The sequence below is a fragment of the Syngnathus typhle genome, linkage group LG3 (genome assembly GCF_033458585.1).
Source record: "Syngnathus typhle isolate RoL2023-S1 ecotype Sweden linkage group LG3, RoL_Styp_1.0, whole genome shotgun sequence".
NCBI classification, from domain to species: domain Eukaryota; kingdom Metazoa; phylum Chordata; class Actinopteri; order Syngnathiformes; family Syngnathidae; genus Syngnathus; species Syngnathus typhle.
Window position 1 is genome coordinate 5,291,930 of NC_083740.1, and position 23,145 is coordinate 5,315,074.

The following is a 23,145-nucleotide window of genomic DNA, read 5'->3' on the forward strand; positions in this document are numbered from 1 at the left end:
ACCTTTTGAGAACACTAAAATCTGTACAGATACCTCACTCACCACATTTCCAAGAAATAAACTTGTCTTTTTCTGAAATTAAACTGCAGTTAGGTCTTTTCTTTTATTTGTTTCACGATTCAACACTCAGGAATTAGAAAAAAACAAACAAAACAAGAACAAGAATGTTGTCCAGGGACAAATAGAATTAGCATGTAGCGGAAAAGAAGTCAGAGTTGACTTAGTCAAAGAATGCCTTGTTGAAAATACCTGGGGTGATACCAAGGGTGGTGAGTCATTGTGTAATCGATACTAGCGACCAGTGTTTCACAAATAATGTTTTTATTGCTAATAAAGTAACATTTCACCTAACTATAAGGGTGAACGATACAATTCAAGTGTAATATGTTGCACATAAACGTAAGTTAAAAAACAAACAGATGGATTTATCCATCCATTCTTGCAATAAAGTTAAATACAACCGAACTGTAACGCACAGAGTCACATTGAGAATCATTACATTCAAAGCACCTCTTGCGAAATAACATTCACCATTTGCCACGCCTTTGATCATTTACAATAGCTTCTTATTATATATATATATTTTGCTGGGTGTGATTGAATTTGATTGGTTACCAAGTGACACATCGATTGTGACCTTCTCAATAGAACAATGTGTGCCATTGTTCAGGGGATAATCTTCATCTACGTACATCCCAACCTTTCATTGTTTCATCTTCGCGGACACTCCCCGGTTGCGTTGAAGATGCGGTGGCGTGAGATGGGACTCCTCCCACTCTCGCAGCAAGCCAGCCAATGAGAATGCGGCGACGGCATGAGGTGAGGATGTGGGACGGGTGGAGCAGGTGATGCATGAGATAAATTTGCCTGTCATCTCATGGGAATAGCATGGCAGCCTCATTAGGATGTGTCAAAACATATGCATGATGCAAAGACTCGACAATGCACTTTGATTATGCATGGTGGCGGATAACATTCAAAATTGATTCATGATAGAAAAATCAAACAATCTTTGCCAACCGAATCTAGTGGCGTAACATTCGGTTGTGGAATGTGAATGCCAGATCCGGATTGACAACATAGCACACATGCATGTGGCAATTCCAACTGGTAGAACGTGCAGCGTGGGTCTGCACAAGTGTTGCCGCCTCATGACAGTTTGAGAACTAACCTCACTCACTTAATTTACCCACGGCAGCCACGTTGCTGCGGCAACCATAAGCGAAAATGACGAACGATCCCTCACAGGGTAACCTTCTTTGGTTTCAAGACCACACAAACACATTTAAATATTTATGGAAAGAACTGAAAATAAACAGGTAGCAATATTTCTCATCAATACACATCTTGTTGGGTGTTCCTTAACTAAGTTGTTTCGGTTAATCGCTTGGGTATAGGTAGCCTACTACTCTATTCTTTCAACCCTCTCTCTCTTTCGCTCTCACCTTAGATGACAAGACAGTTTTTAGAGAGATCACCTTCAATGATAAAAGAGTTTAGTGAATCTATTCATACCATCATACACAATCTAAGAGCAACAATCTTTAAAAAAGCTATTTCACGTATGTAGTACGAGATAATATCCAAATCATAGGTTTAGATCTGGAAAAAAAAAACCTGAACATTTCAGTAACTTTTTTTTTTATTTCTAAAAAGGCAAACACAACGTGACAAAATATACGGGCACTAAACAAGCAATGTATAATATGGATAAGTTAACAAATATTCTGCTTTACGTGTGCCTTGCTTTTCACAGTGGAAACACAGTCATACAAAAATCAAGCGATCAAAAATAAAATGCGATTGTCACTCAAAGAAAAAAAAAAGATTAACAGCTGCAGAGAGCCAAGACGTGTAGGTCATTTGTTGAATGTGTAGTTTTGCCTGAAAATAAAACTTAACACAGTGAAAAGACTCATTTAGAATTTGCATTAAAATATTCCTTATTCATTAATCTTCTGAACCAGTCTTGCTGATCGCCAGCGAATTGCGATTAAAATATAATTAAAACTTGTATATATAAAAAAAAAAAGATTGTGCACTTCCAAATGTTCACAATGGAAATGCCAAATATTAATACAGCAAACAATGGTGATAATTATATCACACTTAAATATGTCCAGAATATGATTCAGTTTGGGGTTATTACAGCAATACCACACAATCAACAACATAACATTATCCACCACAATAATAAATAAAAATATTTCCCGATTCAGCGCACACAGAAAAGGATACAGTTTGAGTGTCTTCCAAAAATATTTGCACACTATGTACATTTTTTTTATCACTACTCAAGAGTCACATTTGACATCTTCAATTGAAACAACTTCTTCATTTTTGGTTTAACAGGAAATTCAGCAGCGTACACATTTAGAAAGCAAACCGCCTGCGCTATTTCCTCTTCATTCAGACGCAATGTAAAAAACACATCACAAAGCAAAATACGCGCAACACACTTTTACCAAGTAAACAAAAACTTTAACATTCTTTACGGTTGTCATGGCTGGAAAAAAAAAACTATTGGTCTGAGCTATAACAATAATGGACATTAACTACCAGCATGCGTCTGAAAGGCACGCTTGTGTTCTAAGACCACTGGCTTTTGAATCCTGGAATCATTGGGCGCTTTACAGTAGCAGAAGGCAGCAGCCAAGAATAAATATATTACCAAAGCTGTTGGTTACATTCAAACCGGCACAAAAAAAAAATAAATAATGTGCAAGTGTCGTCTTCTGGACTTCATTCTGACAAAATGTTGAGGTTTGACTTGCATGACGACCCCCCCCCCCCTTCATTTGCCTAATCCAGCCATGTCTGGTGCTTCTTTGGATTGCGCCAAGGTCAAAAAGTCACAGCAATGATAAAGTAACGCCAGGAAAACAAAAATGGCTTCATTTCTTTTTGTGCGGGAAAACCAACAAAAAACAAACTTGAATGTCTTTGGCATGTTATCATGCAATGTCTATGTCCTCCGTACACAGCATTTGCCTCTGCGAAAACAAAAATTAGATTCGAGTTCAGTGTCATTGTATTCGTACAAGGTACAAGGCAATGAAAAAGTGGAGTACCAAAATCTGTCGTGACTTCTTTTGGTACTACCGAGTACCAGAAAACAACGGTACCGTGGGCGCCTGAACTTATCCTTATATGTTACGACAGTACTCGTGCGGAAGAGTTGGCAATTTTCCATGATGCACTTGAACACAGCAGAGTGTAACAAACTCACACAGGCTTAAAAAAAAAACATTTCTGGGTTTTAAGCAAGCGAGGTCTTTGGATTACAGTTTCGCACGCCATTTTGCCTCAACGCATTTAACAATCAAGTATCAATAATTTGTGAGGATTACCTGCAGATGGACGTAGCCTTCAGAGTTCCTGCAGATTTGCATCTCGTCTTCTGTGGTTTTCTGGTAAACGGGGTTGATAAAGTGTATGGTGTTGGTGTTCCTAAGTCTCCAGTGTCTCCAGAGCAGCATGGCTCCAAATAACAGCATGATCATGACCACTGCCGTGAAAAATAGAAGGCACCAAGGTGAGGTTTAAATGTGAGACAATGCAGAGAAAGAGGAAGCTTGACTTGGAGGATGTTTACCAATTGGAATTACGATGAAGAGAGCAGCAGTGTTGGACGACTGCGCCTCGGTGGTCCCGTCGGCAAGTCTGCTGACTAAAAAAAAAAAGAACAGAGAAAGATATTTGCTATATGGCTCATTCTTTCATGAAAAATATACAACAGCTAAAATATTTACACTAGTGGTGTCAAACTCTGGCCCGCGGGCCAAATGTGGCCCAAGGTGTAATTATATTTGGCCCGCTATGACAAATTGTGTCAATACTACAATTGAAAATTGTCTTGACTTTTAAAAAATAGACAAGTTTGTAGCAATTTTATTACCATTCATCTTTTGAAAATTTTTGAACAGTTTATGCTAATCTGATTTCAAAACTAGCGAGTCATCAGTTTGTTGCGTAACCTATACTGTATGTAATACGAGACGAGGCCGAGTTCGACACCCCCGTTTAGGAAATACTTTTAGAGCGCCACTAGATGTGACTTACTTTGAGCTGGATCTGAAGGTTTCAGTCCAGGGGAGAGGTCCGGCTTCTGGGAGCTGGTTCTTGAGGTAGTCGTGGTTGTTTCGGCATCAGTTGAGGTATTTGTTGGAAGCGGCCGGTCCTCTGGCGCTACTGAGCCTGATGGCCCAAACACGAATCAGTCTCTGAGGGTTTCACGAGCCACTGTGAGGAAACGCCTACCTTCCACACATTTCCTCATGTCAGCCGCCATGCTCATGTGATCAGGGCAGGAGCAGGTATATTTCGGCGAACGTTGATTGATGACAGGAGCAGGAAGGCACAGGAACTCACAGCCTCCATTCACACGGTTCTTCTCTGCGCACCAGTTGGAACCTGCGAGCAGAAGAAAACGTTCAAGAATGGGAGCCTTGTGTTCATCTGAGCTGTGGGGATTTCTGTGTACCGCTCGGTTGCTTGAGGTCGTGGGAGAGCACGATGTCCTCCGGCTGGTACAGGTTGGAGGCCAGCATCGTGATGTCGTGTCCCGTCTGACGGTTGGCGCTGTAAACAGCTTTGTTGCCCGTGTCGGTCCAAAACACTTTATCCTGTTTAAAAGAAAATATATTTTAACCAGTACTTTTTTTTTCCCCCCACACAAGAAGTGCACACAACATTTCACACGCTCAGCACGGAATGAGCTTGGCAACGTCAACAAGTGGAGCCCAAATTACTTTGAGATAATTGGTTAATTGTGCACACACCCACATTTGAGGACAGAGTTGTGAATGAAACACTACTATACTATGTATAGACTAACCTCAAACACAGCCAGCGAAAGGGGATGCAAAAGCTTTTCTTTGCTGAGGATGAGTGTGTGTCTGGTCCCGCCGTTCACGTCCACGCTGGACAGCGTGTGTATCTTGGAGTCCACCCAATAGAGACGCTGGTTGACGAGGTCTGTCGAGAAACATTATTGCCTAGCTTGCTCATCTTGATCGGCTTCAAAATGACAAGTGATGGATGCGAGCTTACCGAGGGTGATTCCATTAGGCCACACAATGTCGTCGGTTACCAAGGCAACACGGTCAGCTCCGTTCAAACCGCTCTTTTCTATCCTTGGCGTCTCGCCCCAGTCAGTCCAGTACATGAAACTGACAAAGAGGGTTTGAATTACGCTCAGCACCGATCATCAACGAAGCATTTCAACTTACTTGTTCACGGGATCCACCGTTATGGCTCTTGGCTTCTGAAGATTATCAGCGATCAGCGTTTTCCTCTTGTGGCCATTTGTGGTGGCCACAGAGATGCTCTGTAAAGAACTGTCGGTCCAGTAGATGTTGCCGTGGATCCAGTCGACGGCGAGGCCTTCCGGGGCCTCGATCCCAGTGCCGATCACCACCGTGTGCTGGGAGGAGTTGGCGGCCGTGTCCATCTCGCAGCTGATTCAAATCGACAGCATCAATATTTGGCCTATGTTGAGAGGATTCATGACTGATGACACTTTGATAGGTTTTTAACCTGTAGATTTTCTTGTGGGAAAGGTCCGACCAGAAGATGATCTTCTTCGAGATGTCCATGTCCAAAGCCACCGCGTTCTTCAGCCCGCTCATCACAGGCATGTACTCACTACGATCCACCGTCAGCATCCTCACATCGTGCCGATCGGTGAAATAAAGTGCGGCCGTGGTGCCTGGAAGAGACGACGAGATCAAAGATGTGGTCTCCATTCCGGAGCGTGATCCATGTTCTCGAGCATTACCTGAAACGGCTTTGCACGTCTTGCTAACTGGGTCCATCTCGTAGCCCTCTTTACAATCGCATCTGTAGCTGCCGGGTTCATTGATGCAAGTCTGGCTGCAAGTGTCTGGCTCGGCACATTCGTCGATGTCTGCGAGGTCAAAAAGCTGCGGTTAGCATTTATTGGAATTTGTCGACATCTCTCAACCCTTCTGCCACGTTCACCTTCGCAGCTTCTGTTGTCCGCCTTCAGTATGAATCCAACAGGGCAGGAGCAGCTGTAGCCAAGTTTGTGATCAATACAACCATGGGCGCAAGCGCCATTGCCAAACAAGCATTCGTTGTGGTCTGCCGGAACACACATAACGATCAACAAAGATTGATTATCTTTGCAAAGACACATTTTTATACTCAATGACTGAAGTGTCCAGTAACAACAGCCAGTCAATTTTTCCAGAACAGTGGAGAGAGCAGAAAGACCTACCACATTGGTCGACGGGTTCATCGGAACCGTCTCGACAGTCTCTCTGCGTGTCGCACACTTTGGCCATGTTGATGCATTCCCCGCTGTGACATTGGAACTCGGTGGCACCGTCACACACTTTTTCTAGGACGATCATGAGCAGTCACAGCAGTTATTTAATATGCATTACAAATTTTGATTGTACATGATGACAAAAGACAAAAAAAATCCAGATTTCAAAACACAAAGTTTCCAATTTCCAGATGAGAAATGCAATTCAAATTTATAATTCCCACAAATTTTTCAAAAATGACAATAAATAGATTATGTAAAACAATCAGGTTCCAAAAATGAAGAGTCACCTGCATGGCAATCGATCTCATCGCTGGAGTCCGAGCAATCGTTTACTTTGTCGCACTGGCGGCTGCCGTGGATACAAGTGCCGTCGCTACACGGGAACTCATCTGGGCGACAAGTGGGGCGAGCTGGAAAGAAAAAAAAACATGGATGAGAAAGAGGGAGATATAGTATTAAAGTGGAATTTGGTTAAAAATAACAAAGGATGGGAAAATTCTAATCTGTGGGTAATCTTAGGTTCACCATACAATCCTAAAAACTAAATTGTTTAAAATCAACATAAGATCATTTGAGCACAGAGTTGGGATGTTTTGAAAAATTTAGCTGATGCAGATTGACCTTCAGGTATTTAAAAATAATCAGCATCAATTTTAGCCAGGAAAAAAATGTGATATCGGTTTAATGGTTGCGTTATATTTTTGTGTGGAGGGCAAAAAAAAAATAGTCAGGCCTTTCTATAATTAACTGTAACTATAATTATTAACTCACTGCAGTTGACTTCATCCGACTGATCGGAGCAGTCCGCGCTTCCATCGCAGCGCCATTTCTCGGGAATGCACTCTCCATCAGCACACTGGAACTCACGGTCCTTACAAGCCACAAGCTCCTTCTGGGGCCGCTTGCCCGCACAGTTCTCCGGCCACTCGTCCGAGCCGTCGCTGCAGTCTTTCTCGCCGTCGCAGCGCCAGATATCGAGCACGCAGGCCGTGTTGTTACACTGGAAGAAGAGCGGGCTGCAAGTGGGCGGCGGGCAGGAAGCCTCGTCGGAGCCGTCCGGGCAGTCGTCGTCGTGGTCGCACACGAAGCTGGTGGAGATGCATTGGCCGGAAGTACAGCGAAACTGTTCGTCCGTGCATTGTTTTGCAGCTGTGGTTGAGGAGGCAGGAAAAGGCAGGTCAACACTAATCTGGCCATTTTTACTGCATTTGATATATAACATTCATGTTGTGTACAAATAAAACAGCACAGATGACAGAAAAGAACCTATTAAAGTCCACTGTATGTATAATTTGTTTTCCAAATTACAAACTTACTGCAATTTTGCTCATCAGCGCCGTTTTCACAGTCCACTTTTCCATCGCAGTGCCAGCTCTGCGGCACACACCGATGCTCGGGGGCACCGCAGCTGAACTCCGACACCAGACATTTTCTGGCCTCTGAGGACGCAAACGGAAAGCATTGAAATGCAATCTACTGAGAATTTGTTTTTAATACATAAGCGTTGGAAAATGGATGAGAGGATTCACAACAAATTTGTTCACTGAAAACTCCATTATACAAATCCGGGTTGATAGAAATGTATATGTCGATAAAAAGTTGCATGTAGGAGTGAGACAAAACATACCACATGTTTCAGGCAGTTCGTCGGTTCCATCGCCACAGTCGTCCAAGCCGTCACAAACCCACCTGCGGGTGATGCAACGGCCGTTGGCGCACTTGATTTGATCGGAGCTGCATTCGAATGCTGGATGAGGGTGAAAAATAAATGCAAGTTAAATCATGAGAATACATTCATATTCAGAGCATGTTTTAGAAAGGTTAGGTTATGTCAATATACACACACAAAAAATACCGATAACCTTGTCGTGTTGTTTAACTTTGCAAACAGGATAAAAGTTCCAGTTAAAAGGCCACTGATAACAAAAACACCTTTTATGTTTGCATTTCGCAAAAACTGACTTGTCCTCGTGTTGAATCAAAATAAAACATTTGCTATCACTTTGTAAAACACTGATAAATATTTCTGTACATTTTCTGACACGTTATGGACCAAACCAATTACTAAATTACTAAAAAATCACTATATTACTTTAAATAATAATTATTCAAAAATAACTATGAAATACAATGTCTTTTTTCTTAGATATTGGGATGAAAATAAAAATGCGTGTTAATCTGATTCATTGACAACTAAAGCAACAGATCAATTCTACTGGTCCCAAAAAAAATGTTTTGTTGGAATTCCTCCAATAAGGGTATTCCTGGGTTTATGTGAAACACAGACTGGCCCTTTAAGACAATAGCGCGGAAGGAATATCACGCCACTGGCTGCTGATTGGTCCCACCACAATGTCACCAAGGTAACCGGACAGTAAGTACTGCCTGACTAATTCTGATACTTAGTAAAATCTTCAGATTATCAGTTAGAGCAGACGGGCCCACCTGCTTAGAGAAACAATTTGATACAGAAACCCGCCCAAACCTCAATCTCCCTCACGATAATCTTTTACAATTTACAAGAATAGTTTCCAAAGTGAATGCAGCTGTTTTGTTGACGCACACCGACGACAAACTGACCACGACATTTGCAACAGCTCCGAAACGCATCCCACCATCTGCTGAAAAGTCACGCACGACTACAACTCACACAGTGGCCTTTTTTCAGAGAATGGAAACTAAAACATACAAGGCCCTGTTTCAGAGAATGGAAACAAGAAAGAACTAATCTTCCCCTGGCGGTCTCGTGAAATGGGTCAGGAGCCAGAAAAATGACGCACAATTCCCACGGAGGACCTAGTTTGTGTGTTACGCACATCAAGTGCATGTATATTAATTTTACAATAACAATATTAATATTTACTTGTATAGTGGCAGCTAGATTCACTTTATGAGAATATCAAATGCCATCACAGTTACTAGTTTAGTTTTGACTGACCGTTAGCACATGCTCTGTTTATGGAGGCTATTTTTACCCCACTGACAAGCATCGCTGCCATTTAAGGTCAATTGAAAAGCAATTCAAACCCTTTAAAACAGCCTACTAGTCATCTGACAGCGGAAACTCGGATCACATGTGCATCATAATAGAATAATCCTTTTTCATGGTCATGTGTGTGTCTGGAATAAATTACAACTTGCAAAATAATAAAAAAAAAATTATTCAAGCGGGGGTTTCCATCCAGAAATGAGTCACACACTCTTTGGGTGCACTTCCCGAAATCAGGAGTGTTAACAATCAGCATGGTGAAAGCGGGGAGCAAATATGCAACATGAACTTGTAGATGATGAAACTACTACAGGATGTGGCGCAGATGCATGACTCGGGTAATTACCACAACAGTTGGAAAGGCTGCCTTGCGCATCACTGGAAGAGAATAATATGTCATCTATTCTAAATAGACAAGAAACTTGATAATAATGAAGGTATTTTGTATATCTGCGTCGAGGTTTGAAGCTTGAAATCAACTCATCGTTAATTATGTTTTGGCCATTTTCGTCTGGACGTGGAGTAAAATGTCTTGCAGAAAAGGTGACATTTGGTCCAAAGAGAAATCCAAACGCATTTTCAACTGTCACATTCATGATGCAGCAAACAACTCAGCCACGCCTACCGGAAGTCTGACAACCGGCCGGCAAGATGATTTTCTTTTTCAATTTTCTTTTTGAACCCAGCTTTAAAATTTAAGTTAGTTAAAATTTTCTTGTAACCAGAGGTTTTAAAAAAAAATAAAAAATGTATGCATCAACATGTACGCAGTAAAGTGATAACGTGCGCGTCCTCACCTGTAAGTGCAGAGCAATGAAGAAGCATCAGTAGGCAAAAGCTCAGTCGCCTCATCTCCAACAGTTTTTTTTCCTCACTTGAACAAGAAAATGATGTGCGGAGGATGGGGCGAGGTTCCAGTGCTGCGTGAGGGCTCCCGTGTTTCGCCTGGACGGACACTGCGTGTTGGAAGAAGCAAATGCAAGCGAATGAACGTTACTTGTCATCTTGGAACCAGGACGACCGAGAGGGCGGATCTTCAGCAGTGGCGTGATGTTTGAAATCAGACACCGTGGAGGCGGAGGCAATGAGTTGGCATTGGCAACCTTGGTGCAACAACGGCACTTCCCGTGACTCATTATGATAAATTTAAAAGTCCTTTGTTATTATTCAAGTCGGAGCGAAAATGGGTAGAAATTGAAAGTGAGTCCATCCATTGACTCACGAATACTCTGAAGATGAGAAGTTTTAGAGGTTATATATTATGATGACTCCAACATGCAATTACAAAATTTGTGGCCATGACTACATCCTGTACATGTAGCAAGACACCTTGGCAAAAGAACTGATAGACTGTTGCAATTTATTGAACAACACCTTTGATTGGTGGGATGTTGAAAATCATTTCCTTCTGCAGCTATTCCTCGAATTTGTTACAATAAAAAAGAAAAAAAAACATTACCCTGATAGTGACTCACAGACATGCCTTTTGCAATGAGAGTTAATTTGCAACCAACAATTAAAATTTGATGAGCGTAAGTGACGCTGCAGTGACGAACAGTTTTAGTAGGCGTGGTTTACCTGACGGAATTGCCCAATAAGGGATTTATATGAGAAGGGCAGGGACACACGACTCACTCCTGGGAAGTATTCCTAGAATGGGGGAAAACCTGCTGGATTACATATTTGGACACGACCTCAACCAACCAACCACCTCGCCTAAACCCTGCCAACGTGTGTGTGCGCCAATGCGCGATGAGTCCAAGGGCCCATGACGGACACGGTCCTTAAAGTCCGCTCCAATTGCATACAACCACATGGACGCTTTTTTTTAAATTTGAGTTTATGTGACTGTAAAGTTTGGCAAGAGTAAAAATAATATCTTGCACGTTTTGCCTTTTGTGCAAAGCCGAATTTAAAAGATGGAGAAGCTTCATTCACAAGTGTGCCTGATGTCTACGCAGCTTGATTTATGTTAAAGCGCCTCCTTGTGGACAACTAGAGTAATTGCACCTGTCAGATAGAATTGGATTCAATTGATTGAAGATTTTAGTTTTATATTCTTTTTTTATTTACAGAATATGTGGATCTGATTTATGAAGAGTGCTGAATATATTAAAATATAAATATAAGAAAATAGACGGATATCCATAACGCAAATTTCAACAAACACGTTCACTCTAAATTTATTGTTACAATGTTCTTTCCATTGACAACGACACAACACAGCACAGACAAAAGTGTTGATGCTTTGGTTGCATGTTCTTGACTAGCTACCATCATAATAAAATTACAGTACAGTACAATTCTCCAAAGAGAGCCACCAAAACAAATCATACATATACAGAATATCCAACACCAGCCATGAGGCCTTCACAAGCAGAGAGGAGCCAAAGTCCCTCTGGTCCTTTGTCTTCAAAAAAAAAAAAAAAAAAAAAAACCTAACAGCAAAAGTATTTAGAAGAGTTTTGGCAACCTAAAGTCACCACAACCAGAAACCATTAGGAAGCAATTAAAGATACAGTACGAGAGCGAGACTTCAGAGTGCTCGATCAAGTTTGAAGTGCTACGAGACATGCTAGCAGCAGCATCCGGGCTGTTATGATGCAAACATACACAAACGTGAAGCGCCGCCTCCGCAAACGTTCAGTCATGTCGTCGGTCACCTCTCAATGTCCAACCCAAACATCAGCGTACACAAACACACACGCTGTTTTTGGAACGTCTGACGATTTGACTCGGTCGTGACCACATGTTGAAGAAGGCGGTTGATTTTTGGCAGTTTGAAAATATTTTCTGTGTACATTCAATATTATTTTTAAACTGGATTTAGTAGTTCTCTAAATTCAATAGGTGGGATAGGGTCATTTTTGTAACTTTAGGCACATTTAAATCTTTGCAGCACTAATTGCATGTAAATATATTAAATAGACATGTGATTGTTCCATTTAAGACTCTGGAATAATTTTTTAGCATTTTGTGGCATGTTGGATTGTGTTTCCCTTGTTGTCTTCCGCGACCAACATCTAAGATGTTTTTTGGAAAGGGTTGCTCAAAAAGTGATTATATCAGAAGTTTTACAAAATGAGTGCACACTATATTGAACACCTACGTATGTGCGTTATTAATTATTGGTTTGAAGTCAGCAGACTGTGAAAGCAAAAACTTTAGTTTTGCAATATGTCTAGCCTCATTATTTGGCAAGTCAGGAGGCACGCCTCACTCCTTTTTGTAAACAGGTTATATTATGTGTAAAAAAACATTTTAAAATGACTCAAAATAAAGTGCCCATAGGACAAAATCAAGTTGAAGGCCGTTCATATTATAAGATACTTAGGCCGGAATTATGTGATGATTTAAATGAATTAATCACAGTAAGAAAATACACTCACACTTAATTGTAATTTTCCATTCCACATGCCAAGTAAAACCCAACATGGCGCAAAGTTTAATTTGAGAAAAGTGCCCGATGGAAGTGTGGATAAGAGTACGGGTTTGTGCAAATTGTGCAAAACAAAAATGTCGCTTATCCCCAAAGCACTTTGTGCCTAAACACAAAATATGTTGTACGGTCGTGGGAACCACCTTTAGTGCGACGAGCAAGACTGATGCAAAGTCAAGGTGCCAATCTCTGAAACGCTTCCCATTTTGTCAAATACTGTATTTGTATTTAATGAAAATGCAATTTAGTGCATATTAGGAATTACAAAGACTTGAGTTTTGAGTTCCACCAACAGTAACTACTCTCATCACTGAACTAATAAATGAAGGCTATTGCAGATAAAGCGACACACGCATAACCAAGTCATTGACTGAACATGTGAATTTAAACCTTCAGTTTTATCTCAATCTTAAAAGTTGAACGGCGGCTTTATGTACCGATGTTCGGAAACGGTGAGAGCAGACAGAATCCTTCCTACCACACTCGTTTACATTCTTACATCACGGTGCCATTTAGGATTCTTCGTCAGTGGCGCTGAGCGAGTGTTCCTGCCAAACACACACACGGGCAGAAATTCCAGTCTACATGTGTTGCAGCCCCATTTGTGGACTGATATCCACATCGACACAAACGATGAATTACCTCTTCTTGTTCTTCATCCGAGTCATCGTCACTAACCACAGGTTTGGCCCGAGTGCGTCCCGATCGTCTGCTGCGTCCCTTTCCACGATCTCCGCCTCGCTCCTTCTTGCCCAGTCGGATCTTGACCTTGACTGAACGGGCTGAACATACGCAAGACAAGGTTTGAATGAGAGGCATAGAGATGAAGGAAGACAGGACAAAGAAAAACTTACATTCTGATTCGGATTCATCATCCTGCTCGTCCTCCTCTTCCTCGCTGTCATCTCCTTCGCTCTCCTCCTCCTTCTCGATCTTCTGCCTCAGACTGGTGAAGACCGACTGCAGCACGATGGAGTCCTCGTATATCTGCTCGGATCACATGGCAAGGAAACGTCATCATCATCGTTTTTAAAGAGGAGGTCTCGCAAATGGTCTTCACCAGGGATCCCTCCAAGTTGAAGGTTTGAGCATTCTGGAAAAGCAGCATGACGTCTCTCTCCAGGTCGCCGAGACTGCGATAGCGGTGACCTCGAATCCTCTCCTAGAAGGACGGCAATTTTTTTTTTAAGAAATAAGGCAACTTTGGGAAAATGTGAAAGCTGCAATGTGACGTTACTTTGATCTTCCTGAAGTCCACCGGCTTGCGGATCAGCTCGTAGTATTCAGGCAGCTCTTTGCGAGATGGCAGCTGGATGAAGACCTCGCTGAGCTGACGTCCACTCGTGCTACAGGAGGTGACATCACCAAGGTGAAAGGTCAGACTCATGAAGAGATTCAGATTAATATTGATTTGGGGCTGTCGAACAGTATTTAGTATTCAGTGTATTGCGTCATACTCTGACAAACAAGTGGATATTAAAAGTCTACACACTCTCGTACAAATGCCACGATTCTACGATACAAAAAATGAAATAACTCATAAACCAATTAAAAAAACAGCATATAAATTAAAATCAATATTATAAGAATAACCTATTACAGAAAATAAATGTATACATTTACAAATAGTGTTTTTCACTTTAAAACTGTTTTAAAAACGAATAGTCATAATATTATTAATGTAGCATCCAATATTTTTTGGCAAAGAGGCGAGCTGTAAAATGTTTCATTTCTGACTGTGTTTGGAACAAAATCAGTAAACCTTTCTACCCTTCTTTGTATCTGATGACGGCATCAATGATCTTCTTCATCTTCTTGGTGAGGGAAGGAGGATTGGGGGATATCTTCTCAACAGGCGGTCTCCCCCTTTTTCGCTGCCTCTTTGCATCTTCGTCTTTGTCCCCACGTCCTCTCCCCCCCGAGGAGCACGAGGGCACGGGGAGGTCCAGGTCTCGATCTCGCTTCCTCTTCCGAGTGGTCTTCTTGTGCCGCACCTCCTCCTCCACCTCCTCCAAAGTGCCCTCCTCGATGGCCTGCTCGGGAGGGAAAACCGAGAGTCAGTCGACCCTTTGTCTCGCTGTCTTCCCTTCTTTTTCCCCGCCCCTTTTCCTCCAATTACCTTGAGCCACTGCTTCTCCGTGAGTGAATCGCTGTAGTCCACCTCTTTCCTCTGGCGAGAGCCTCGTCCGAACATTTTCTCCTCCTCCTCCTCGCAGGTGAGCCGCTCCACCTCAGCGTCGTCCTTCATGATCCAGGTCGGCAGCTCGTCCTCCTCCATTAGACGAGGTTTGCGACGCGGGTTGCGGGCGTCTTCGCGCCGGCGGTCCAGGTCCATCCGCTGCCAGAAAACAAGACCCCAAAGAATTTCCCCACCTCAGCATGTATTCTTCTGTTGCGCCGTGACTCACGTTTCTCTAATTTCGCCAATTGACCGTTATCTTGCGTCGTGGTTTTTTTTTTTGCTGGTGTTTGCTCTACCACTAACCATGAACTGATCAAACTCCTCCTCGCTCCTGGCGATCATCTGATTGACCGTCTCGTCATCAGGGACCTCGTCCTCCTCCTGAATGCAGCAGACGCACATTTGCGAGCAGAGGATAAGCAAGGAAAGTTTTTTCTAGAAAGCCCACCCCCCCAAAAAATGCTGTGTTGCTGGTGCACGCACACACATTAATCCGTAGACACACTTCTTGTCCCCAGACCTCGTCTTGCTCCTCGTGCTCCAGGATGGCCTGCAGGAAGGCCCTGCGCTCGTGGCTGGACGACTTCTGGTCGAACATTCCGGCCTGGATCACCTTTTGGTCTACGTTGAGTTTGTACTTGGCGGCGGCTAAAATTTTCTCCTCCACGCTGTTGACTGTGCACAGGCGCAGCACGCGCACCTCGTTTTGTTGCCCTATGCGGTGAGCTCTGTCTTGGGCTTGCAGGTCCTACAAAAAAAGTTTTTATTTAAACCCCGCATGAATATTACATTTTAATTTGGAAACACAGACTCGTTCCATATTAACCAGATATGTTTTTACTTGTCCAAGTTACTTTTAGGGCAGTGGTTAACTTATTTTTACACTTGTACGACAGTTACAGAAGTTGGCACCTCAGCATCAGACATTTTCAGGACGTTGGATTTTGGACTTAATCTAGTCCGTCCGTCTTGGATTTCGTTTGGTCCGAAAATTGTGTTGAAAATTGTGCTTGTTTGGGTCATTCAAATATGTCCAGATTTAGTCCAAAAACAGATATGAATCATTTTGTCTCGAAATAACCGTTGATAACAATTAGCTTGCGTTTGGATGATTTTTTATTTATTCTAACTGCAAACAAATTGGAAAAAAAGAGAGAAAAAAAAATACAAAAAGAGGAGAGAATAATGTGGAACCTGATGCGGGTTCCAGTCAGAGTCAAAGATGATGACGGTGTCGGCAGACTGCAGGTTGAGGCCCAGGCCACCTGCTCGAGTGCTTAGGAGGAAGATAAAATATTCCGACTCTGTATCGTTGAAGGTCTTCAGTAACATTCCTCTGTCTTCGGCCTTTGTGGTGCCTGTCAGGACGACAGTTAATTCCCATTCTAGAAAGTCTAAAAACAATATCCCCCAAAAGAGATTTTTTTTTTTTTTACCATCCAAACGCAGATACTTGAAGCTGCGGTAGGCAAAGTAGTCCTCCATGATGGTCATGAGTGAGGTCATCTGGCAGAAGAGCAGCACTTTATGGTTTGTGACTCGCAATTTGGGGAGAATCCGATCCAACACTTCAAATTTTCCCGAAGCTCGATACAGATCGAGACTGAAAAAAAGAGACGCTGAGATTACATGATATTGAAGGCATGACGTTTGTATGGGAGCCGTCATGGGAACTTACCCCTGGACTATTCCACCAGAGAAACCTAAATGTTCGGAGAATGATTCCTGCAAAAACAGTCAAAGTTAGTCATAATGCTATGTGGAAATAAGTCATGAAAACTCATAAAACGGTGATTAAATTGCCAACATTCTTTTTTTTTGTCTTGAAATATGTTTCACTCTAACACTCTTTTGTAATGTATCATTGGTAAACAAATCCAAAATACCTCAATCTGCTGGAACATGTATGGATGGTTACAGATCTTTCTCAGCTGCATGATGGTGTTCATCAAAGTTTTGGTGCCTCCTTTGCCCTGATCAGACAAAACAAAAAACAACAATATTAAAATGTATAAATACATTCTCCCTTAGAGTAGTTGATAGTTTGGAAACAAGGCCTCTCGCTCTTCGGAGACTCCAACAGCTTGAGTGTCAACTCTACCTTCTTGTCTTTCTCCGAACCATCGGTCAGCAGAACGCCCTTCGCCTGCATGTGCCTGTAGAGCACTCGCTGGAGAGACGACATGTCGCACTTGATCACGTACTCCACCTACAGGGATGTGCACAAGATTCAAAACCTCAAGTCATTACACAGGTCTGTAGATTGCAAAAAGAGGTTAGTCATGCCTTCTCTGGAAGCTGGGCCTCCACTTCCTTCTTCAACCTGCGCAGCAAGAAGGGACGGAGCACTTTGTGAAGACGACGGATGATCAGGATGGTCTCCTCTTCATTGAGATCCACCTGCAGGGAAAGATGAATGTAGAAAGTGTACGTTATTTTGATATTTTTAAACCTGACATTTTGACGCAACTAGTTTCACCTTCTCTCCGGTCATCGCAAAAGGTGCATTGAACCACTGCTCGAAAGTGTTGCAACTCTTGAAGATGGTGGGCAGGAGGAAGTTGAGTAGTGCCCACAATTCAGGGAGCTTGTTCTGGAGCGGCGTGCCGGTCAGCAGAACCCGCCTCGGCGCCAGGTAGTGCGTGTTCAGCACCTGGGTCAGCTTGCAGTGGTGGTTCTTCATGCGATGGCCCTCGTCCACGATCATGTACTTCCAACGGATCTGCGGGAGGTTGAGAAAAGGAGGGGAACTGAGAAAAAAAAGAGTCCCTTGTGATTTAAGCAAATCCGTGATGGATTTAAAAAACAAAATGGGAGGATCTTCTAGGACAGCTCGGCTGGGTTCTCATGCTGTGCTGAGAAGAGCAACAAAACTTTTAGCGAGGTCACATTATTTGCAAAACAATATTATGTTTCGGTGCTCGCAAAGCCCACCTTAGCTAGCACTTGCTTGTCCTTGATGATGTACTCGTAGGTGGTGAGGAGGACATTAAACTTGCCACTGCGTAACTGAGGGACAAAAGCTCTTCTGGCAGCTGGAGAACCCTAAAAGAAAGACATCGCACAGAAAAAGTGTCACTTATCCGTGCCTGGGTGGTCCAAGCATATTTTGGGGAGGCAGTGCCCCTGTACACCCCCCTCTAGCTCCGCCAGTGTATTCAAACTGTGCATAACGTTACAATGTCTTTTTCGGAATAAAATCCTTCACGTTTTTAATGAACACTACTGCGCTTCTGTATTTCAATGTTAAACTATTTGAATTGTATAAAATGTTTCTAAAAATCTACTAAGAGTGCTAGATAAAGGCCTAACAGAAACACAAAAAATCTTACCTTATAGGACACTTTGACAACTGTAGGTGCCCACTTGTCAAACTCATAAACCCAGTTTGAAAGAGTCCTGGTGGTCAGACAGGATGTTGGATTAAAAAAACCAACAACTTTATGTTGAAATTAATTCTGAATGGAGATTTGTTATCTCACGAGAGCGGCACGATGATGAGGTAGGGTCCGTTGAGCCGCTTGTGCTCCATGAGGTACGTGATGAGCGCGATGGTCTGGATGGTTTTGCCCAGGCCCATTTCATCAGCCAGGATGCCGTTCAGGTTGTTATTATACAGCGACACCAGCCACTCCAAACCTTTAACCTGACAGTCAGGATCGGAAACACAAATTTGATTTCAATCCCACACTTCCGTCACGTGACCTGTTTATTTACCTGATATTGTTTGAGTTGTCCGTTTATCAATAAGGTGGACTGCTTTTCCACCTTCTCGGTGACGGCATGAGCCACGGCGTAGTAAGACTGAAGTCCCCGGGCAAACGCCGCTCCACTGTACTCGTCATCCACATCCTGTTTAGCGTTCCTACAGAGTAAATGCTAATTGAGCGCAAATCATTCACTGGCAGCTTAGCTGAATCTTTGACGTCCATAGTCGTCAATGGGAGTGAACGAGTTAATAAAGACATGGGAGTTGAATAGCATGGGAACAATCAGAAATTTGTTTACTCACTCGATAATGTGCCGCACGTCCACTTCCGACACGTCCTCACAGTCAGGGTCACTTATCTTCTTCTTTTCTTCTGTCGGTGCAGTTGAAGGCTGATGCTCCTCTTCATCTTCCTGCCACACAGCAGGTACAGTAAAATCAAATTTAAAAAATTTAACTAAATTAAAAAAAAAAAAGAACTGTGGCAGGTACAGTAAATAAACAAACACCCACTTCTTCCTCCTCTTCATCTTCGCTGTCTTCACTATCAGAGCGTGGGGCCACCTCATACCTTATAAAAAATAAAAATAAAGTCCAGGACCTTCCATTTGCCAGAGTTTGGTCGTATATTTGAAAATAATGTATTCATTTCTCAAAATATTACTGTTTTGCATTGTTTCCCCCAAACATGAATATTTTATATCAAAAATATACCACCAGCATGACTTTAAAAAAAAAAAAAAAAATCTCACCCAGGGTTCATCTCCAACCACGTTTCCAGTTGCCCCGCCTTCGGAGCATCCACCCCGGTCAAGATATTGCCACTGTCCACGTGGATGACCTTCACGGGCAGGTCACTCATCTGACTTGTCTCATCCAGAGGCTGCGGAGGAGGAGAGATCAGGATTTACGTTGGCAATAGAAATCACTGACACACAAAAAAAAAACCTCACCTCTCCATCAGGCCCCAAAGCTGGAGTCTGTCCTTCTGGACTCTCCAACTAAACATGACAAGTAATTTACAATTTTGGAACTCTTTCAAACATTTAGCCCATCTTACATCATCAGCACCATACCTTCTTCTTCTTCTTTTTCTTCTTCTTCTTTTTCTTCTCCTTGAGGGCCTGCGCAGCCTTGTGCGCGCGGACCAGCTCGGTGAGGTTGGCGACGTATTCGTCGGTCTGCTGCAGAAGGTAGGCCAGACGCTTATCTTTCTTTTGGTCGATCAGTTTACGGTAGCCCTCCTCGTCTTCGGCCTGAGCGGGTAGAATGGCGTAAACGGGAGAGCGCTGGAAGAAGCGAGCGTCGGTCGCATGTTACCATGAGTCTCCTCATCCGCTCTTTCTCGATGCGCTCGTTTTCTTTCTTCTGCTCCCTCTCGGTGTTGGCGTGATAGGTAGCCACAGCTTTGGTCAGCTTTTGGGTTTTGCCCGTGATGGACCGATGATACTCTTTGAAGTCTTTGGCATGTTGAAGGATACTGTTGAGATACTCCTGCAATGATACAAAAAGGTCTATTCTTCAAATCATTGATCATCCTCATAATATTAGGTGAAGGTGTTCCTCATGTTTTGGTCGGCCCACCTGATGCTTCTGCCTGCGCTTACGCTCTTGTTCGATCTTCTGCTGTTTCTCCAGTTTCTCTGTGATGCGAGCCTCCCTCAAGCTTTGGCGTTTGCTGCGTTTGTAGGCCTTGGCATCCAGCGCCGTTTCCAGAGCCGTGTCACGGCGCATGCACACCACCACCTCCTGTCGCAGCTGGACCCAACCAAGAACCGTAAAAACACGTCAAATCTTCTTATGGGTTTTGCCTGCCGCGGCGCTCACCTGTCTCTGGAAGTTAAGCAGTCGTAGCGCTTTGAGTTCTATAGTTGCTTTGGTACGTAAATCTCCGGCTAGAGAGCCTGGCAGGTTCTCCAGCTCGGCGATGCGATGCGTGATGCGAGCCTGCAACCTGCAGCGCGCAATTGAGTTATCGTGACTCGTTTTGCTCATTAACGGATCTCGTTTCTGGTACCTGTACTCCCTCTCCTGCAGGATCTCCACAGGGTCCAGTCCGCAGGGCTTCTGGATGGGGGTGATGCGGCTCTGCTTGCTGTGGTAAGGCATCATGGGAGGAGGCTGCGCCGGCTGCCCTGGAGACTGCGTCTGAGGAGGCATGACGGGGGAGGCCGCGGGGGGCACCGAGGGAGGGGCCGGGGAGGGTCGTCCCGTGGGCTGAGGCGGGATCAGCTTTTGGGGAGCGTTGGACGGTGCTGCTGCATTCACCAATGGGCCTAGAGTAGATCAAGAGGTGGGCGCTGATTTTGTCCACATAACCAAAAGGTAACGCAATTGACGCCACAGACCTTCAGGCCAGGACTTGGGAGGTCCATTGAGGTTTTGTCCTTGCATTCCTATTGCTGGGCCGGATGGACCTGGTGGAGGCATATTGGGGCCCATCATTCCTGGGAGGGAAATTTTTTTTGCGTTAATGTATTGTAATAAAAAAAAAATAATCAGCAGCAGCAGAACATCCCGGGAGAGGTTAACGGAGCCAAAACGCGGTTCTCACCGTGAGCACGACTATAGCCTGAACTCATTGGTCCCGGTGGTCCAGCTCCTGGGGTTAAACTTGTCATGGGCTGCTGCATGCCAGGCATAGGCCTTTTCCCTTGGACGGCCATCTGGAGGTGGTCCGGCAGGGGCTGACCTCGGGCCAGCATCTTATAGGCCATGATCTGAGCTCTGAGTTGGTGCAGCTGGCTCTGGTTGAAAGGAGTAGGGCCACCCGGTCCAGACAGGCCACCGGATTCAAGGCCTGACACGAGGGTGGGGACAGTGGCGCCGAGGCTCGGTCCGGGGCTTGGTCCTGGCCCTGAACCACCAAGTGATCCGGGTCGGTTGGCGGGGCCCAGGGAGTGCTGATCGCCACCAGGGCCTTCTAAAGGCGTAGGGGCCGAGCCGGGGCCAATTGAAGAGGAAGATGAGGAGGAGGATGGAAGTAGAGGTCCAGATGGAGGACCGTTGGAAGGGACTGGACTTGAATGATCTGAACCACCTAATGGAGAGTGATAACCTGGAAGACACCAGGGACGTGTCATGAAAACAGGAATTCATGACTTAAGAATGGAGTGTTTTATTTGCCAACCTTGTGAGTGTTGGTCCAAGGGACTGGGTGGGGGACCCATACCGGTGTGCCCGCCCGGCCTCACTGTCAGTACTTTCATTTGATTGAAACGACTCTCCTCGCTCACGCTCTTGTCATGCATGCTCTCCATGGGCTGAAAAGACAATCGGGAAAAAAAAATCGTTACAATCCAGCACTGTTGTTAATGTTACCTCCATCAGGGAGCTTGTATATATAAAATATATATAAAATATATAGTTTGACTGTGCTTACTTTGTGCAGGGGGTGCATGCCGTCCTGGCTGTAGCCAGACGGGCCCGGCTGGGAGAGTCCAGAAGAAGGAGGACCGGGACTTGGTCCCATCATGCTGTGAGCAGAACCTGGAGAAGGTCCTGGGCTTGGGCCCAGCATTGCCCCGGGAGAGGGACCTGGACCGGGGGACGGACCCGGGCGGGGATTACCTCCCATGGAGGGATCCGGGGTGGACATTGCAGTGGTCTCCTGCTGCGGGGGATCTGGAAGGAAAGCTACACTATGAATGCAAACCTTGAAGAAAAAAAAAAACATCTGAATAGAGCTGTGCTACCTGATCTTTACTGAGCCAAGGCACAGACTGAATTATCGGGCAGCACATAATGTGAATCCTGAAATAATGACGGGCTGGTCTTAATTTAATTGGACCAATAAAAGCTGAAAGGGCCAGGATGTGCAAAAAGACATGATGCTGCAATGAGAAGGCCACCGTACATTCCGTTCAAACGCTTTAATAAGTTGCTGCGCCAAATCATCCCCAGTGCGCATTAACAGTTGCGGCTGCACCGTTCACCCACAGTTAGACTTGGATCCTGTAAGGCCGCGTTGGGTATTAAACAAAAAAAAAGGAGGCAATGGCGGACTGTGCAAGTCCGACTCATCCACCTGCACTGACACATCTGGCAACCCGTGATGGATTTTGGTGTGGAATTTTGGCAGGATGACATTTTGACGCATCAACGCGACACGCAGCAAACGAATCCACTCACCGTGTTTGCAGTCGAGCGATGAGGATTTTGTTTCACCGACGTGGCTCGAGCGCCGCCCCCCTCCACAGAACGACCCCACATCCACCGCCTCCTCCTCCTGCTCCGGTACCGCCGCCGCAGCTCCTCTCCTATGACCGAATGTCTAGTCCCCGCTGTAACAAATGCGCATGCGTGGACAGTCGTAGCGTCGCTCAACACGTACAACGAACACCGTACAGGTATGCCTCGGTAGTACGAACGACATATTTCTTGTAATAACAACTTTAAAGCATAAGCCACATAAAAAATGAATAGGTGGCGTTTGTGCCTACTGTTTATGGAATATAAATGCAACAAAAATGTTTTTTTTATCCATCACAGGCTGCCATTTTGCTCTGTTGTCGACTATAATTGACGCCAC

The 23,145-nt window shown here is 44.2% G+C and overlaps 2 protein-coding genes across 2 annotated transcripts; both read right to left on the bottom strand.

The window, feature by feature from the left end:
* Window positions 1-1,624: 1,624 nt before the first annotated feature.
* ldlrb (low density lipoprotein receptor b) lies at window positions 1,625-10,295 on the bottom strand. The gene is made up of 18 exons (XM_061273922.1): window positions 10,082-10,295; window positions 7,923-8,042; window positions 7,612-7,734; window positions 7,067-7,444; window positions 6,583-6,705; window positions 6,242-6,364; window positions 5,983-6,105; window positions 5,780-5,908; window positions 5,539-5,710; window positions 5,232-5,459; window positions 5,053-5,171; window positions 4,838-4,977; window positions 4,484-4,625; window positions 4,261-4,413; window positions 4,063-4,197; window positions 3,596-3,670; window positions 3,351-3,508; window positions 1,625-2,993 (listed from the first exon to the last, which is right to left on the bottom strand). The coding sequence occupies exons 1-18, from the start codon at window positions 10,134-10,136 to the stop codon at window positions 2,955-2,957; spliced, it is 2,535 nt and encodes an 844-aa protein (XP_061129906.1). The 5' UTR covers window positions 10,137-10,295; the 3' UTR covers window positions 1,625-2,954.
* A 1,146-nt stretch (window positions 10,296-11,441) lies between these two features.
* On the bottom strand, window positions 11,442-23,101 carry LOC133151142 (transcription activator BRG1). Its single transcript, XM_061273921.1, has 34 exons — window positions 22,746-23,101; window positions 21,997-22,238; window positions 21,745-21,877; window positions 21,169-21,672; window positions 20,963-21,061; window positions 20,632-20,890; window positions 20,442-20,568; window positions 20,199-20,372; window positions 19,935-20,108; window positions 19,691-19,870; window positions 19,568-19,615; window positions 19,367-19,497; window positions 19,128-19,185; window positions 18,918-19,027; window positions 18,623-18,770; window positions 18,388-18,551; window positions 18,238-18,304; window positions 17,840-17,950; window positions 17,385-17,627; window positions 17,192-17,305; window positions 17,007-17,114; window positions 16,792-16,878; window positions 16,584-16,630; window positions 16,342-16,508; window positions 16,100-16,263; window positions 15,393-15,653; window positions 15,209-15,286; window positions 14,843-15,061; window positions 14,494-14,756; window positions 13,961-14,069; window positions 13,784-13,885; window positions 13,578-13,710; window positions 13,366-13,505; window positions 11,442-13,271 (listed from the first exon to the last, which is right to left on the bottom strand). The coding sequence occupies exons 2-34, from the start codon at window positions 22,210-22,212 to the stop codon at window positions 13,236-13,238; spliced, it is 4,974 nt and encodes a 1,657-aa protein (XP_061129905.1). The 5' UTR covers window positions 22,213-22,238; window positions 22,746-23,101; the 3' UTR covers window positions 11,442-13,235.
* Between the last annotated feature and the right edge of the window lie 44 nt (window positions 23,102-23,145).